The 18,140-nt window shown below is 46.8% G+C and overlaps 1 protein-coding gene across 4 annotated transcripts in view; it reads right to left on the bottom strand.

The window, feature by feature from the left end:
* Positions 1 to 11,594: 11,594 nt before the first annotated feature.
* The window catches only part of Mlxipl (MLX interacting protein like), a 31,115-nt gene continuing 24,569 nt past the window's right edge, over positions 11,595 to 18,140 (bottom strand). For 2 of the 4 annotated variants that reach the window (XM_063234309.1, XM_013152762.3), the window contains exons 8-17: positions 16,258 to 16,427; positions 14,308 to 14,848; positions 14,068 to 14,168; positions 13,843 to 13,990; positions 13,586 to 13,701; positions 13,387 to 13,506; positions 13,130 to 13,257; positions 12,925 to 13,048; positions 12,340 to 12,469; positions 11,595 to 12,136 (exon numbers count right to left, since the gene is read on the bottom strand). In XM_063234309.1, coding sequence (XP_063090379.1) covers positions 12,018 to 12,136; positions 12,340 to 12,469; positions 12,925 to 13,048; positions 13,130 to 13,257; positions 13,387 to 13,506; positions 13,586 to 13,701; positions 13,843 to 13,990; positions 14,068 to 14,168; positions 14,308 to 14,848; positions 16,258 to 16,427 — 1,697 coding nt within the window. In that variant the 3' untranslated portion in view covers positions 11,595 to 12,017. The remainder of the gene's footprint in view (positions 12,137 to 12,339; positions 12,470 to 12,924; positions 13,049 to 13,129; positions 13,258 to 13,386; positions 13,507 to 13,585; positions 13,702 to 13,842; positions 13,991 to 14,067; positions 14,169 to 14,307; positions 14,849 to 16,257; positions 16,428 to 18,140) is intronic. The other 2 variants (XM_003470047.5, XM_013152763.3) reach the window with 2 other exon arrangements.

The following is an 18,140-nucleotide window of genomic DNA, read 5'->3' on the forward strand; positions in this document are numbered from 1 at the left end:
CTTTCTTTCTTTCTTTCTTTCTTTCTTTCTTTCTTTCTAGATAGGGTCAGGCTAGCCTTAAACTCACTTTGTAGCCCAGGTTAGCCTCACACTCGAAATAATCCTCCTGCCTCAGTCTCTCAAATGCTAGGATTATAGGCATGAGCTACCATGCCTGGCTTCCCCTTCTCTCTTTACCTGTCTCCCTTTTCAACATTTTTTTCCTGCTGCCCAATATGTATCATCCATTGTGGTCCTTATTTGCACTTTTGGTTTCTCACGCAAGAGAAACAATGTAATATTTAAATGTGTGTCTGATTTATTTCATCTAAAATATGGTCTCAAGGTGCATCCATTTACCTAAAAATATCTCGTTTATCCTTTATGACAGAATAGTACTCCACTGCATATAAAAACCACATTTTTTTTATCAACACCTGGACTTTTCCCAAGATTTAGCTATTACAAATTGTGTTGCTATAACACTAGGGGTGGTGGTATATGCTTGTAATCTCAGCACTTGGGAGCCACAGGCAGGAGAATTGCTGCAAGTGGTTAGCCTGGACTACATAGCAAATTCAAGGCCAGCTTACACTGCAAATAGAGATCCTGTCTCAAAAAAAAAAAGTGGTATTGTAAACATGGGTATGCATATATTGCTACAGTATGATGCTCTTTTTTTTTTTTATACTAGGGATCAAATTCTCGACCTTGAGCTTGCCAGGATGTTCTTAGATATCAAGAAGAGGAATAGCTTGGTCAAATGAAGCTCAATTTTTTGAGGAATCTCCATACTGATTTCTATAGAGCTTCCACCAATTTACATTCCCACCAACAGTGGAGGAAGGGTTCTCTTTTCCCACAGCTTTGTCAGCATTTGCTATTGGTTGATTTCTTGATGAAAGGTCTATTCTTTCTGGAATGAGATGGAATCTCAGTGTTGTTTTAATTTGCATTCCTTGAATGACCAATGTTGAGCATTTTTTCATATATTTATTTGATGTTTGTACTTCACCTGAGAAATGTCCATTGATTTCAGATGCCCATTTTTTAAAATTATGGTCTGTAAACTTGGGGGAGGTCTGATGTTTTGAGTTCTTTATTTATCCTAGATGTTATTCCTTTCTTTGAGGAGTAGCCGGTAAAATTTTTCCCCCATTTTTGTGTGTTGTCTCTTCACTCTGTTGGTGATTTATTTTACTTTGAAAAAGTTTGATATGATTCTAGTTGTTGATTGTTTGTAATATTTCCTATGTGTCTTGGTTATTTTCCTCTTATTGTTGAGACAAAATAGCAACACCCAGAATTAAGGAAAGAAAGGTTTATTTAACTTACAGTTTGTGGAGGTTTCAGTCCATAATTAGCTGGCTCCAAAGCAGAGTGGCATGGCACAGGGGCAATACTTCCAGGTGACAGAAGACAGCAAGTGCTACAAGAGCAAAACAAGGCAAGGAACAAGCCTCTTCCCCTCCCTTGTATTTGTAAGCAAGCTGCCTCTCCCTCCAGGGTGGGTGTAAAACTCACACCATCTCCCTCCCCTCCTCTTGCGCAAGATGAAGGTGTTTACAAAGTGAGGACCCTGGTTCCCTGGTGAGTTGCTTAGTTAAGCTTCTAAACTTCTCAAGTTGAGCAATGTATCAACTGATACAGTCCACCCCTTGTCAATTTGGCAACCAGATACATTTGTTTAAACAAGTCTCTAGATACAAAGGCATGCTTATTTTTTATCATTTTACAACTTGAATATTATAACATAGTTTTAAGAATCCTTAAGAACCAGCATTAAATCTATCAACATTGTATTACATTAGTACAATAATATTCCTTCCCTAGCTCCCCAAAGACTCATATACATCCCTTTATGCTAAAAGCATTTAGTGGGCCTGCAAGGGTTGCCAAAGTCCTAACAGTTTTATCCTTGCTGAGAAGTCCAAGTCCAGAGACTGCTCTGAGATTGGAGGCAAATTCTTAGCCGTTAAGTCCTTGTGCAAATAAAAACAAAGTTAAACACTTCCCAACACATAATGGCACAAGTTAACCATTTTCATTACAATAGCTACAAATGGAGATAGAAAGGACTGGGACAAAAACAAATTCAAAATCTAGCAGGGCAAACATTAAATCCTGTAGCTCCACATCCAGCATCTGAAGCAATCTGTGGCAAATTGTGAGCATCAAATGATTTGAGTGATTCCATACTATGGTACTTTTGGTGGTTATATCTCCCCAACTTCTCTCTTAGGTCCACTTTACTCTTTCCTTGCAGCTGTGCTTAGATACTCCACATTCCTGGCTTTTCCAAATTTCTAGGGTCTCCATTGTACCTTTGGCTTCACATATAGTTTCCCACCCTGCCCTCTCAGGGGCACACTTGTGGCCTCCCAGGGCTTCTGAAATTGAGGTGAAAGACTTTTTAACTCTTGAATTCCGCATGTACTTAAAACTAGAACCATGTGGCTAGTGCTACCATGTGCTGCCAGCAGGAGCAGTAGCCAGGCTTTCCTCTCTCTTGGCTGTAGGGCTCAAGTGCCTGGATAGCTGGACACTCTGAATCCAGTTCTGCAGAACAAATTTGCTGTGCTGCTTACATTATGGAATATGGTGCTCTGCAGCTTTCTCCTCAAAGCAAAGTCTTTTACTTTTGTAGTTTTGAGGCTGCAAGGGATGGAGACTTTCTGCTTCTTGTGATGCCCTCAGGCCATCTTTTATTTTCTCTTATTCCTTCTCAGCTATAGAGATCTCCTTGGCTCTATCTTTGTGGTTCACAACTTTACTGGAGCTTCCTTTCTGGCCAAACTCACATTTAAATCATCATACTGGGTTCTTTGTTCTTGATCCTCAACGTAAATCTGGCTAAAAGCTCCCACCATAACCATGCCACCACCTCAATAGTCAACTGCCTTGAAATTTCTTCTGCCAGATTAATTAGTCCACCACCCTTAATCTCAATCTTAGGCAAAGTCTCTGGGCATAAGCAAAATTCAGACAAATATTGTGCCAAGCCATAACACATGTCATCTGGAGTCCAACAACCAATGCAGTCCTTCCTCCCAGCAGAAACTTCCAAAACCTGATCTTTACCAGCAGAATTTCTTTTAGCCTTCTAGTCTGCTGAGCTCCAACCAGAATCTCCCTTACAGAACAGCCTAAGGTGTTCCAGTGCTAATCTCTCAGGTGACATCTCCAAACCTTCTCAAATTCTTCTCACAAGCCATTCCCAAAGGAATGGCTTTGGGAAGGTTGTCACAAAACAACCCCTTCTCTGGTACCAAATTCTGTGTTGGTTACTTTTCTCTTGTTGCTGAAACAAAATACCCAACACCTTTTTACTTCCTTCATTAGATCAGTTCTTAGGTATTTCTTCCTTTTTTTTTTTTTTTTTTTTGGATGCTATTGTAAAAGGTGTTCCTTCTGTGATTTCTCTCTCAGTGAGTTTGTCATTTGTGTACAGGAATGCAATTGATTTTTAAGTGTTAACTTTATATCCTGCTACTCTATGGAATTTTGTTATTCTAAGAGGCTTTTGGAGGAGCTTTTGGGGTTTTCTATGTAAAGTACCATGTCATCAGCAGTTAATGATACTTCAGCTTCTTCCTTTATTATCCATATTGCTTTTATTTCTTTCTCTTATCTAATTGCTCTGGCTAATGTTTCCAGAACTATGCTAAACAGGAGTGGTGACAGTGAGCATCCTGGTCTTGTCCCTGATTTTAGAGTGAGAGATTTCAGTTTTTGACTGTTTAGTATGATATTGACTGTTGGTCTGTCATAGGTGGTTTTTATCAGGTTGAGATAAAGACCATTTATTCCAACTTTCTGTAGTTTATTTATTTATTTATTTATTTTTGAGACAGGGCCTCACTATGCAGTTTGGGCTGACTTTGAACTGACTTTGTAGTCCAGGCTGGTCTCAAACTCAAACTCACAAAAAGCTCTCAGCTTCAGCCTTCCAAGTGCTGGGATTACAGGCATGTGCCACCATGCCCAGTTTATGTAGGGTTATCATGAGTGGGTGTTGGACTTTGTCAAATGCCTTTTATCTGTCTATTGAGATGATCATATGGTTTTTGTCCTTGATTCTGTTAATGTGGTGTATTACATTTATTGATTTGCATATGTTAAACCATCCCTGCATTTCTGAATGAATCCAACTTGGTCATAGTATATAATCTTCTTGATGATTTTCTGCATTCTTTTTGCCAGTATCTTACTGAGGATTTTTGCAGCTAAGTTCATTAAGGAAGTTGGCCTGTAGTTCTCTTCTTTGGTTAATCCTTCTCTGCTTTCGGTATTAGGGTAATGCTCGCTTCCAAAAATGATTTGGGAAGTATTTCTTCCCTTTCATTAAAGAATTTGAGGAGTAATGACATTAGATCTTCTCCAAAGTTCTTGCAGAATTCAGTAGTGAATCCATCAAGATCTGGTTCTTTTCTTTGTTGGTAGTTTTTAAAACATTATTTTTTCAATTTCACTGAGTTATTTAGAATTTTTCTATCTTCATGATTCAGTTTTGTTTATTGATATGTATATAGGAATCTGTCTTTTTTTATGAGACAGGATTTCACTATATTAAGGCTGCCTTGACTCATTATGTAGCCAGCTGGCTTCAAACTCATGACAATCTTTCTTCCTCAACCTACCAAATACTGAGGTTACAGGTATGTGCTACCACGCCTAGCCTGTCCAATTCTTCTAAATTTTCCATCTTATTAGAGTATATATTCTCAAAGTAGGTGTTGATAATTTGGATTTCTGCAAGATCCATTGTGATTATATCTTTTTCTTTCCTAATTTAATGGATTTGGGTATTTTTGTTTTTGTTTTGTTAAAGTTGGCTAAGGGCTTGTCTATTTTAATTTTTTTTAGTTTAAAATGGACACTGGTTTATTTGTTCAGGTCTACAAATGCTCTGTGTTCACAAGTCACTACAGAATTTCCAGTTCTATTTTAATGTTTTTAAAGAGCCAATTCTTCAATTCATTGATTCTTTGTATTATTTTTAAAATCTCAATAGCATTAATTTCTTCTCTGATCTTTATAATTTTTCCTCATATGGTCTTTAGACTTAATTCACCTTTCTATTTCCAGAAGCTTGAAGTTCAACATTAAATTATTTATTTGTTTTTCTGATGTGGGGATTCACTGCTATAAATGTCTCTCTTAGGACTGCTTTCATTTTATCCCATAAGTTCCAGTATGTTGTATAGTATTACCATTTAATTGTAGAAACTAATTTTTTATCTTTAATCTGTGACCCATTGGTTGGTCAGGAAGGTGTTATTTGATTTCCATGTGTTTATGTAGTTTTATGGTTTCTTTTGTCATTGATTGATTCTGATTTCATTGTACTATGATGTGACAATATGCATGAGATAATTTCAATTCCATTGCATTTACTTAAGCATGTTCTATGAGTCAGTATGTAGTCTATTTTGAGACTATCTCATGTGTTAAGAAGAATTATAGCAAATTTTTTTTTGGTCTTTTTCCTTTTTATGTTGGGTAGGACATTCTGTAGATAGCTACTAGGGTCCATTTGTTCAAAGATTTGATTCAGGTCTGATATTTCTGTAATGTTTTTCTGTGCGTGCAGTTATCTATTGTGATAGTGTGGTATTGAGGTTCCCCATTACAATTGCATTGGCACTTACCTGATTTTTCATATCCACTAGTGTTCATTTTATATAGGTAGGTGCGCCGGTGTTTGGTGAATAAATATTTATGTTATCTCTTCCTCTTGGACTGTTCCCTTAACGAGTGTGTAGGGACCTTCTTTGTCTCTTCTGATCTGTCTTAGCTTGAAATTGACTTTGTCTACAAACAGAATAGCTACCTCTGCTTTTTCTGGGCTCCTGTCAAATGGAGTACTGATTTCCACACTTTGGCTTTCAGTCTATGTACTTCTTTTTGAATTAAATGTGTTTCTTATATGCAGCATATTGTTGGATCTTGCTTCTTGATCCATTCTATCGATCTTTTTCTTTTGATTGGTGAATTGAGACCATTCACATTGATGATTATACCTGATATGTACTGATTTATCCTGATCATGTTATTTTCCTAGCATTGATTCCTTCTCTTTCCCTTTATTTAATTGTTAGCTTTATCTGGTAGATTCATTCTAATGGGTTTCTTGGAATTGTTATTTTTTTCTAGAATATCCATCAGAACTTTTAGCAGTTCTGGCTTATGGCAATGAACTTATGCAGGTGTTCTTTATTATGGATATATCTTATTTCTCCATCCATTTTGAAGGATACTTTTGCAGGGTTCATTAACCTATCAAATGGGTTGGAGGTTATTTTATTTTAGGGCTTGAAATATTTTGCTCCAAGCTCTCCTTGACTTAAGGGTTTGTGTTGAGAAGTCAGCTATAGTTTTGATGAGTTTTCTTTTATAGGCGATTTGTTTCCTTTCTCTGACAGCTTTTAATATTCTGTTCTTGTGGTAATTTCTAGAATCTTGATTATTAAATGCCTTGGGGCAGATTTTTTTAAGCATAGATTTTTTAAGCATAGTTATCTGGGATTTCATGACTCAATAATCTGTGTCTCAAATACTTTTCTATGCTTAGAAACCACAACCCCATCTTATAGATCTGACAGTCTATCTTCACGTCAGTTGACTTCTGTGTATAATTTCAGTAGAATTTTTAATCTCCTGGGTTTCTATTTGAGTCTGTGTTATGGAATCCAGTCCTTTTCTATGTTGGGCACTCATGGTCTCCACGTCTTTCCTAAGCTCATCTATTTTTTAATCTGTATCTTATTCTAGATTCACTAATCATTTTCTTCGGTGTGGTCATCATTTCTTTAATTATCTCTGTTTTGATTTTGTCAAGATATTTATTAATCCATTTTGTTACTTCCACTGCTATCATTTTATAAAATTTACCTGGGTGGCTTTTGATTTCTTCCACCTCAAGGCCCCCTTAATTTGCCATAAGCCAATTGGGGTTTGTGGGTTGCATCTTGCTCCTGTGTTTTCTCATTTTCTATTTTTTTTATTAGTTTTCTGCACTGAGGCTTGTAAACTGTGTATAGTAGGTAGCTTTATTACTATTACCAAGACCTCTTTAGGAAAACATTACTTTTCAGAGAAGTCTTCTGGGTGTACCTGGGTTTTGGCTTTCAAGTCTGTCTGAGGGTTCTACTTCTTTAATTTATTAGGCACAAAAGTTTGCTGTCTGTTTGGCTTAGCACCTGGTTTTTTGGTACTGGTCTATAGTATTGCTTATGCCCCTAGACTATCTGGGTATTGACATACAAGGAAAATCAATTGAGTCCAACAACTATGTCAGTAATAACAATTTCATCAAGCACAGAACTGGAACATACCAGACTGTGAAAACTAGCAATTTGATGCCTTTAATCACAGATTTATGCTTATATAAATATCTTGGTTACTTTTCTCTTGTTGCTGAAACAAAATACCCAACACCCAAAATTAAGGAAGGAAAGGTGTACTTAGTTCAGTTTGTGAAGCTTTCAGTCCATAATCAGCTGGCTCCAAGGCAGGGTGGCATGGCACAGGGCAATATTTCAAGGTGGCAGAAGCCAGCAAAACCACAAAAACGAAGTGGGGGGGCAAGCCTCTTTTTTCCCTTGTATTCTACACATCCCTTCTCCAACCCCTGAAGGTGTAGAACTCACAAAATCTCTTGCGCAGACTGATGATGTTTACAAAGTAAGGATTCTGGCTCCTTGCTGAGTCTCTTAGTTAAACTTCTAAATCTCTCAAGTTGACACAACCATAATGATAAGAAAAACTAAGGCAAATCAGAAAATTATATACAATAAATAGCTACTCAGTAAAGTGATTTTACCTTGGGGGAGAAATTTTTTAAGATAAGAGGAAAAAATAGAGAAATAAAGGAAGAGAAAAAGATTAGAAGCAAGGCTGGAGGACAAAGGAAGATCACCCAAGCCTCAGAAAACTGGTGAAGAATAAGCGAAAGAAAGAACAAAAACAAGAACAAAGCAAAACAACTAAAAACAATGCTTGCTCTCTCTCTCTCTCTCTCTCTCTCTCACATGCACACTCAAAAAATCAAAAAACCAAAGGGACAAAATTATTTCTCTATGATTTCAAGCCTGTGGTTACCTTTTGGGGTTTACAGTTTTGCAGCAGTGTCCAGTTCAGGGCATGACTCTGCTCTTGGTGGTAAACAAATGCCACAGACAGAGCCCAGATCCATGCTGGATAATCCCAGCAAGCCTGCAGTGAGAATAGGATAGGAAGGCTCTTACGGTACTTTCAAATCCATGGAGGTTCAGGCTGACCTGGCCTCTGGTCACAGGCTGGTGCCTGAGTCGTGTATCTTATAACGCTGTGGGTGTCTGCTGCCAACTTGACCATGGCTTCTTGACCCTGGACATCTCATATGAATGTCCCTGGGATGACCCAGTTACCGCAGGATTTTGACTCTGGGAGTCCTGAGATGAAGCCAACCCCAGTTGCTCCAAGTCTCAGGTCCAGTTGACTCCTTCCTAAAATGGCATCTGACCAAGCACGCTTTCCAGGGGACACAGAAGTTGCTTGGGCTGGAGTCATTTATCAGCTGTTGTCATGCAAGCATCTACTGCTCAGATCCACTGGTGTGCTTCTCCATGGAGCCCTCTGGAGTTACCTGCTTTCACTGTGTCTGTAGATTCTGTCTTCCTTCCTCAGGAACTGAGGAGAAAGTACAGATCACCTCTTCCCTTTTTTTGCTTTGAGGTTTGTCTCTTTACTTTCTCTATGAACTCTAATTTTTCCTTTGGCTCCTTCCTGGGTCCCAGGGATCCATCTCCCTCCCTTCCCCCATTCATTCATTTATTTGAGACAGGGTCTCACTATGCAATACAGGTTGGCCTTCAACTTACTATGTAGCCCAGGTTGGCCTGGGACTCATGACAATCCTCCTGCAGTCTAATGTTGAGGCGGTGGGATGGCTATTATTGGAGGCTTTTAGCCAGATTTATGTTGTGAATCAAGAGCAAAGAGCCCAGAAGGGTAATTTAAAATGTTTTAAGTTTGGTCACAAAGCCGCGGACTGTAAAGATAGAGCTGAGATCTCGATTGCTGAGAAGGAACAAAAAAATAAAAAATAAAAAAGATGGCCTGCAGGCATGACAGGAAAAGGCAGTGAATCTCCATCCTTTGCAGCCTCAAACTTACAAAAGTGAAAGACTGCTTGGAGGAGAAAGTTTCAGAGTGCCATGTTCCAGAATGGCGGCAACATAAAAATTCTGTTCCTCAGAATCAAGTTCAGAGCGCTCAGTGATGCAGGCACTTAACCCCTACAACCAAGATGGAGGAAAGCCTGCCTACTGCTCCAACTGGCAGCAGACCTTGTTGGTATTCATAGGGCGCTGGATTTAAGCACATGGAGAATGCGTGAATTCCTGAGGTTAAAAAGTCTTCCACCTCAATTTGAAAAGGCCTGGGCGTTCAGGCCATGTGCCCCCAAGAAGGCAGTTGTGTGAAGCTGTGAGTGTGAAGCCAAGGTGCAATACAGAACCCAGAGGTTTGGAAAATCCAGGAGCATGGATCATGTAAGGAAAGCTGCAAGGATTGATTACAGCAGGCCTAAAAGAGAAGTCCTGAGAGCTAAAACCTCTGGAAGTGCTGTGGGTGGAGTCACTCAAGCCCTTTGGAGCTCACAACCAGATTGCTTCAGCTGCTGAGTGTGAACTCCAAGACTTAACGTTTGCCCTGCTGGATTTTGGACTTCCTTTGGTATCACTCCCGTTTGTACCCCTTTGGAATGGTAATGTTTATCTTGCCCTATTGAAAGTTAGGATGTTTAACTTTGTTTCTGTTTCAGCTATGAGTTTGCCTTAGATCTCGGAGGAGACTTGAGACTTGAACTTCTTAGCAATGCTGAAACTATTAGGACTTGGGCAACTCTTGGAGATGGACTAAATGTTTTTTTGCATAAAGGATGTGCATGAGTCCTTGAGGGGCCAGAGGTGGAATGCTGTGGTTTGTTTTAATGCCCCCCCCCCCAAAGCCTCATGCAGTCATGGAAGTAGCTGAATCTAGCATTTGTGATTAGTTTGTTATATAGTGCTAGGATTGGTGGTGTGAATGCTGCACCCACTCAGGGGCAGGTGCCAGCATATAATATAAATGAGGGAAGAAGGTGTGCTCCTCCCATTTTACCCTTTTGCTCTTGTTGCTCGTGGCCACCATGAACAACTGTCCTTCTGACAAGCCACCTTGCCTTGGAGTCAGCTGAGTATAGACTGAAATCTTTAAAAACTGTAAGCTAAATAAACCTCTCCTCCCTTCATGTTGGGTGTCAAGTGTTTTTTTTTTTTTTCAGCGACAAGAGAAAAGTAACCAAGACAGGAGGGAACCCAACTGCTGAGTGTGGTGGCTCACGCCTGTAATCCCAGTGCTTGGGAGGCTGAGGCAGGAGGATCACTACAAGTTTGAGACCACCATGGGCTCCACAGTGAGTTCCAAGCCAGCCTGAACTACATAGCAAGAGTTTGTCTTAAAAAAACTAAAGCAAGTTGGGGAATGTTTTAGTTTTGTGACCAAGGTCTTCACAGGGAGCTACATCCCCAGCCTTTTTTATACTTTTAATTTTGAGACATTAAATTTCCCCAGTCTGGGCTCAAACTTGCAATCCTCCTGCCACAGCCTTCCAGAGTGGTGGACTACATACAGTTCTGCACCACTATACCAGCTGCCTTCTGTTTTAATCTGAAAATATCTGCAGAACCCTCAAAAAGATGTAGAGGACTCCAGGAGGTTGGGTTTGGAAGTTGACTCCCTGACGGGAGGGATTCGTCAGCGAACAGGATCCACAGAGCTACAATCACTCCCTGGCCAAAACAGCCCCTCAGAAGCTATTTGTTAAATGAATAATGAAATAATGAACAGCCTTGGGGACTTTGCAGTCTTCTACTCCAACTCCCCATCTGAAGTCTCAGCTCCTGGTAAAACATCCCAACCTTGTGGCTGTGAGCAGCGGAACATTTTCTCTCATGATGGTTCCCTGTGTCGGCACCCTGTCATTTCCACTCTTGGGCCCAGCTCTGCCCGCTTCCAACTCCGAAGGCAGCAGAGCCCCTCAGAACCTCCTGGCCATGCAGGGAGGACCTCCACTAACAAGTCTCCCTGCTTCCGCCCCTTTTTTTTTTTTTTTTTTTCAGAAGGGTGACATGGCATTTTCCTCAAGGCAGTTCAGTACTTTATTTATTTATTTATTTATTTTTTGGTACCAGGAATTGAACTCCTGATCTCACGCTTCCCAGGCAGGCACTTATGCCACTGAACTATATCCCCACGCCCTGTTTTTGTTTTTTGAGACGGTTTCACTCTGTAGTTCAGGATGGCCTCAAACTTGTAGTGGACCTCCTGCCTCAGCCTCTTCATGCTGGGATTACAGGCATGTTCTACCGTACCCAGCTCTTCCACCTGTTCTTAATTGGGCCTCTGTGTGGTTCCTGGAAAGAAGTTCCAGGTTACTGGGTCCCACATGCACCTGAAGCCTTCTGGTAGCTTCCAGCTCAGAGTGAAGGCTAAGGTGACTTCCAAGCCAACAAGACCCCCATTTCCATTGTCACCAGCTCTCTCCATGCCAGGGGAGACATGTTGGCAGTCACAGCAACACACTGGCAGACAGTTTTTGCTTTTATTGTTCAAGAATTCTTTACAAAACCCACACTCACACATCCACACACACACAAGGTGCCCTGGCATCAGCCTTCCCTGGCATCAACCCTCCTGGGCCTTGCTTGAGGGATGCCACCCTGTAGTAGCTGGTGTCCCCTGAAGAAAGTAGACAGGAGTGACCCAGGACCAGGTTGTCCCCTGCTCTCATCTGAGCTCCGTGAGTCACCCAGTGTCACGATGGCTAAAGCCGCAGGTCCATGTTGGTTGAGTCCTCCCCACCCCAAGAGGGGTTCCACATCTCCCAGGGGCAGAGACAGAGTCAGGACGGAGCTCCTTAGCTTTTCTTGGCCTCGAAGAGGTGGGGACAGTGCAGGAAGGTGCCAGCCAGGGCCTGGGGCAGGCGGGGAGCACTGGAGAGTGTGCCAGAACTATAATGGTCTTCCCAGGATGCCCTCCGTGACTGCCCGAGTGGCCTGCTCAGGCACACGGCTTGGGTCGGTCAAAATGCTGGTAGACGCGCTCAGTTGGCGAAGGGAGTTCAGGACAGCTGGGGAGACAGAGACAGAGGTACCCGCTGAGGTCAGGGCTGAAGTCCAAGTGTGGACAGGACGTACGGGTGGCCAATGGCCAGTCCTCCCAGGAACTCTGGCTCCAGCCACTCTGGGGAGGGGTGTAGTGGAAGGGCCGTGGGGTCTGGGCAGGTTGGAAAGCCTGGTACCTCCAGGACTGGGCAGGCAGGAGCTCACGTACTTGGTCGGAGAGCAGGCAGGGAGCAGTACTGATCCAGCCAGGCCAGCGAGGTCTGGCGGAGGCTATGCAGGCTTGCTGTGGACACCATCCCATTGAAGGACTCGAACAGAGGCCGGATGAGGATGCTGAACTGGGCCCGGGTCAAGGAGCAGCCTGCATCCAGATGGTATCCACCACCTCATGTGGACCCCTGACCTCGGCCCAATCAGGGAGAGGAAGGGCCTGGCACTGTGTAATCTTCAACTGCGAAGACCCTGCTATCTCCGCTCCCCGCCCTCCACTCCAGCTCTGGGGCTCAGCATCCCCTGCCTGCCTGCTCCCTATCTGGTAGACTGAACTGCTCCCTAACCCATTCCAGTCAAGAACCTGAGCCAGGTAAGAGAGTGGATTCCATGGCTTTGTGTTTTCCAGTCCTGGGAATTGAACCCAGGGCCTTTGTACCGAACTATATCCCCAGTCCTTTTTATTATTTGAGACAGGGTCTGGGTAAGTCTCTAAGTTGCATTCTTGGGCACAGCTACTCTGGCCACAGTGCTCACCCAGCTTCCCCTGCTGCCCCCAAGCCACTGACTCGAGAGTGGATACAACCCAGAACTTCCAGTTGTGCAGTGTTCGCGTTCGGACGTAGTCATCAAACATGTCTCGCATCTGGTCAAAGCGCTGGTGTGTGATGGGCACCCCCGTGGCGGGCAGCTGTTGTTGGCACAGGCTGCGGGCATGGATGGGTCAGGGGCCAGGGGCCTGACAGTCACTGGCTCCCTCGCCCAGCACCTGCCTGGGCCCAGCCTACTTGATGGCAGCATTGAGCTCCTCGATCTCATCCCGCAGCTGCTGGGCCTCCTGCTGCAAGGCCGCACGCTCCTGCTGCAGCATGATGATGTACTCGGCCGTCTTCTGCAGTGTGGTTGCCTTGCTCACCTGCAGGTGACATCAAAGCAGGCCTGAGCGCTGGAGGCCATGATGCCCATGTGTCTGGGGGCTCTGTGGTCTGGTCTTGGGTGGGGGTCCAGGAAGGGGCCTGGGGTGCCAGTCCAGTAGGGGGCTCACCTTGAGGTTGGGCTGGGCACTGAGCGTGCTCACAAGGCCGTGAAGGATGTCAAAGCCCAGCTTGATGTTGAAGCGCCGCTTCTGCTCGGCGGAGATGTGTGTGATGCGCCGGCTCTCAGTCTTGGGGAGCACACAGTGGGGTGAGCCCAGAAACGAGCCTGGGGTGCAGACCTATCTGGGGGCAGGGGCTGACGCTCACCTTGCTGTTGTCTGGCCGGCCCCGGCACGGGACAAGTGGAGGGGGAGAGACACCCACACTCAGAGCCCCCAGAGCCGGCACACAGTTGAGCTCCTCAGACAGCCGCCGCTCACTGCCTGTGGCAGGGACAGACAGACAGACACACAGGACAGAGGGTCCTGTTGCCCTGCCCTCCTCATTGTGGCCCCAGACACAGTTCTCCATCTTTCTTCTCTTCTCTCCCCTAGATCCTCCCAAACCCTGTAACCTGTCCTTACCGCTGGGCGCTGGAGGTGACAGCCGCTCTGCTTTGGGGACAATCAGGGGCCTAGGAGGAGCCAGTGTGGCTGGGCCCAGAGGTGGCCGGGGTGGTATAGAGGCCAGGGTCAGGGGAAAAAAGACATGGGGGAATTCAGGGACTGTCTCCTGTTGGGGTGCAGAGGATTGAAAGTTGGAGTGAAGGCCTTGGGCTCATCCCCATCTCCCACTGCCCACCATCTTACCGGGGACCCTGGGGGCCGGAGGAGGGTGCTTGGTACAAGTGGTGGTTCCACGGCTTGCTCAGTCTTGGCTGTGCACAGGGGGACTGTGAGGGGTGCAGGGGCTGGCCCAACCCCATCAGTGCTCAGGACCCCCTCCTGCTCCTAAAAGCCCACACCCATAATTCCATGCTACCCTGGTCCCTGCTGTCCCCCAGAACCTCCTCCCAGGGCTAGTTTGTAACACCCTCTTCCCCCTCTTACCTGCCCTCAACAGTTGGGTGAGGCAGGGGTTGCTGCCCTGGGTGGTAGCAGAGGCCAAGGTGGGGGTAGTACTGGCCTTCCGTTCCCTGGAGGGTGGGCCAAGGGGCTTGCCCCTGGGCTGCACCCCCTGAGGCACTGCGAAGGGACTGCTAAAGCTGGGCTCTGGATACCCCGAGGACAGAGGGTCTATGGGGAAGGGGGTGGGGCCCGGGACAGGGCCTGGGATAGGCTGCACGGGGGTAGCTGGGAAGGCTGTGGGAGCAGGCAGCGGGGATGCTCCCCGCGCCTGAGGGGCTGCGGGGAAGGGGAACCTAGCTGAGAAGCGGGGCTCCTCCTGCAGCAAAGCAGGGGCTGAAGCAACGGGAGGGAAGGAAGATGGAGTGCAAGGCTGCAGGCCTGGCACCTTGTCAGGGGCAGGGTACTGGAGCAGGTGTGGGGGCCCAGAAGGCGGTGGGAGCTTGGCCTTGGGCTCTTCCGGAAGGAAGAAGTCAGAACTCCGGAAGGCACTGGGGTCCAAGGGCCCAGGGCAGCTGTTTCGAGCCTGGTTTGGGGTAGAGAGACACTCAGCAGGGGAGAGGGCTGCACTTGCAATCACTCAGGCAGCCTCCTGCCCTCCCTGAGCTCTGGACTGGGTGCTGGGGAGAGACAGGAGCAAGGATCCTTGCTTTCCAGTGCATGCACATGCACACGCACATGCACATGCACATGTACATGGAAATTACAATTAATGAGCAGAGTAAGTGGAATGCTTCTATGCAAAAATCAGAAATAACGAAACCCATCAATCTTTCTGTCATCCATCCTTCTGCCAAATAATTCATGTCTTTACTCATTTGACCAACACTTCATCTGCTGACCAATCCACTCACCCATTCTTTGTCCATCTGTCCACTAACTCATCTACCAGCCTCTCCGTCCATCATTTACCCACCCATCCATCTCCCCTCCATTTGCCTAGTTATTCTCAGCTACGAGCTAGTTCACATACCTAAACCAACACCAGCTTACCAGGTGCTAAGCTGTTTACCAGCTCATCCATAATCTACCCATCCATTCATCCATCTGGGCTATCCCATACTCCAATGTAGGAGTACCTTGGGCAAACCCCAAAGTTAGGGTACCCTGTACCCCAATCATCTATCCATCCACTTATCCATCCATCCATCCATCCATCCACCCATCCACACACCCATGCCCCATCCACCTGTCATCCATATATTCACCGGCCACTTCGACCAGCCCATCAAACTACTTATATATTTATAAATGCATCCCCAGCCCGGCCACACAGCCAACCACGCATCCACTTATACCTTCACCAGTCCACACACAGATGCCCCGCCATCTATAGCAAAGCCTTCCATTCGCCAATATGCTCATCCATCTGCTTGCTCGCTCACTGCATACTTCCTGAGGGCTGCTATGTGCATGGACTGTGCCAGGCACTCAAGAGCCAGTAGTGAACAATGCACGGCCCTTCCAGCATGGGGCCTGGTGTCTGGTGGCAGCGGCACCTAACTGTCTACCATAGTGACTGCAGGGTCCATGGAGGAAGTGAAAGGCACCTACTGTCACCGCAAGGAAAGCATGGGGATGGGGCTTGACTGAATAAGCCAGCTCGGTTTCCTAAATAGGTGCTCAGCCCTCTGCCTCCACAGCTTCCCTTCCAGCGGCTCCCTCCACCTGGCTTGCCCTCTACCGATCTCTTCTGCCCAACCCGACCAGTTCACTAAGGCCCAGAACCCCCTCCTCTGGGAAGCCTCCCACTAGCAGCCCCACCCCGACGTTCCGCTGAACTCGGTCTACTCCACCTCCATCTTGCCTGATTCTGCTACAGGGGCCTCTGGCCCAGCCAGTTTGGAGACTGGGCCTTGGGAAGGGCCTGGTCAACCCTGTCCACAGGCAGGGCTGGAGGGGACCCAGGCAGTCTGCTGGGGCAGGTGAGCTCACCTGCAGGCGACTCTGTCCCGGGATGTGAGGCAACCCTGAGGAGGCTGGGGGTGCCTCTGGGGCCAGGATCCCACTGCCAAAGCCGGAGTCAGCCATGGGGGTGAAGCTGGGGGGCTCCATGAAGTTTGAAGCTGTGGGCGTCTGTGGGAGGCGGTAGTTGGTGAAGAAATCTGTAATGTGGACACACAGGGTGGTGGCGATTAGGACTCATGCTGGCCTTGGGCCCTGACTCCAGGGCAGGGTGGGTGGAGCTGAGGGGAAGGGGGCTTCTGTGGGCAATTATGAAACTGGAGGAGCTTCTGTCTGGCTCAGGGGAAGCAGCCAGAGACTAGGGTACAGGGGCCACAGTAGAGACAGAGGGGCAGGGAGGTGGTAAGCAGGGTCCCCAGGAAGCAGCCCACCCATGCACCCCATGCTTGGCTCACAGGGTCCCTTCTAGGTCCCCATCCCTCCCCTTACCAGCTCTGTCTAGAAAGTGGGGAGCACAGAGAAAAGCCTGTGAGGGAAAGGTGTGGGATGCTGGGGAGGAGCCCCTCAGAGTGGGACTTCAGGGTGAGTTAGGGGTGACCAAGGTCAGAAGGGCAGTGACTCTGAGACAGAGCAGACAGACTGTGGGAAGGGGGACAGTGAGGCTGTAAAAGTACAGCCCGGGGTGGGGCGAAGTCCAAGGGGGGCCAGTGAGAGCCCAAAGGGGTACCTGCTCGGGGAAGGGGGGAAAGAGGACTGGGAAGCCTGGAGGAGCTGGGGAGTAGGCAGGCAGAGTGTTTGGGGTGTAGGTTGTGTAAGCCCCGGGCTATTCTGGTTTTGGGAAGCAGCTGCCTGTGGCCTAACCACATCCCGGGGCTGCCGCCGCCCGCCTGCCTACCCGCTCCCTTCCGGGCACCTTTCTTTGACCCTGGCCAGCCTGTGCCAGTTCCCGAGGCCACCAGGGCCAGTCAGACCCGAGTTCCCCCACCCCGTGCTGACTCCCACCTGGCTTGGTATGGGCCTGGGCCTCTTTTTTCCCCTAGGCCTCCTGCCAGGAGAGCGTTAGAACAGGTTCCGTGGAAACCAGGATTTACAGGATCAGCTGCATGTGTGCACGAGTGAATGTGTGTGTGTGTGGGGGGCATTTGTCTTAGGTGGCCGTGCTCGTCACAAGACCTAGGCCTGGGTGTCAGGCAGGGATCCACCACCTGCTGCCTGAGTGTCGGTCCCCACATCCATACTCTGAGTCCCTGTTGGGCTGTGATAGTTTGGTGTGTACATATCTGCTGTGTCCATATCTATGTCTTCCCCAGCATCTGGTTAGAAGTTGGCTGGGTTTTTTTCTTTCCTTTTTTTTTTGGCATGGAAATTGAATCCAGGGCCTTTGCACTGAGCTATATCCCTAGGCCTTTATTTATTTATGTATTTATGTATTGAGACAAGGCCTCACTAAGTCACTAAGTTCTCCAGGCTGTGTTCAGAGTTGAGATCTTCCTGCCACAGCCTCCTACAGTGCTGGGCTTATAGGCGGCACACACCACCATGCCTGACTGGAAGGTGGCTTCTTGCTGTCCTGTTGCAATCTCTCCCAGAGAGATGGGTGGAACCAGGCGGTGGTCACTGATCCTCTACCCTTGTCTCCCGTGGGCCGTGACCTCCTCACTAGGCTGTTCTGAGGCTCAGGGCTTTAGAAACAGCCTCACATTGGGGGTCCCTACTCAGCATTGCTGCCTAATCCCAGGGGATCTGGCGGAAGATATGGGGTGACAAGTGCACATCACCCCTGACTCCCAGCCACCCCCTCACCACGACTGCCCACTTGTCTCCACCTTGCCTTGAGAGCAACCCCTTCTGTCCGGCCCCAGGCCCCTCGAAGCCCTGCCCCACCTCACTGACCGAAGTTCCTGAGGCATCTT

The sequence above is a fragment of the Cavia porcellus genome, unplaced genomic scaffold (assembly GCF_034190915.1).
Source record: "Cavia porcellus strain 051 isolate PalLab524CR breed Dunkin Hartley unplaced genomic scaffold, mCavPor4.1 scaffold_23, whole genome shotgun sequence".
Taxonomy (NCBI): Eukaryota; Metazoa; Chordata; class Mammalia; order Rodentia; family Caviidae; genus Cavia; species Cavia porcellus.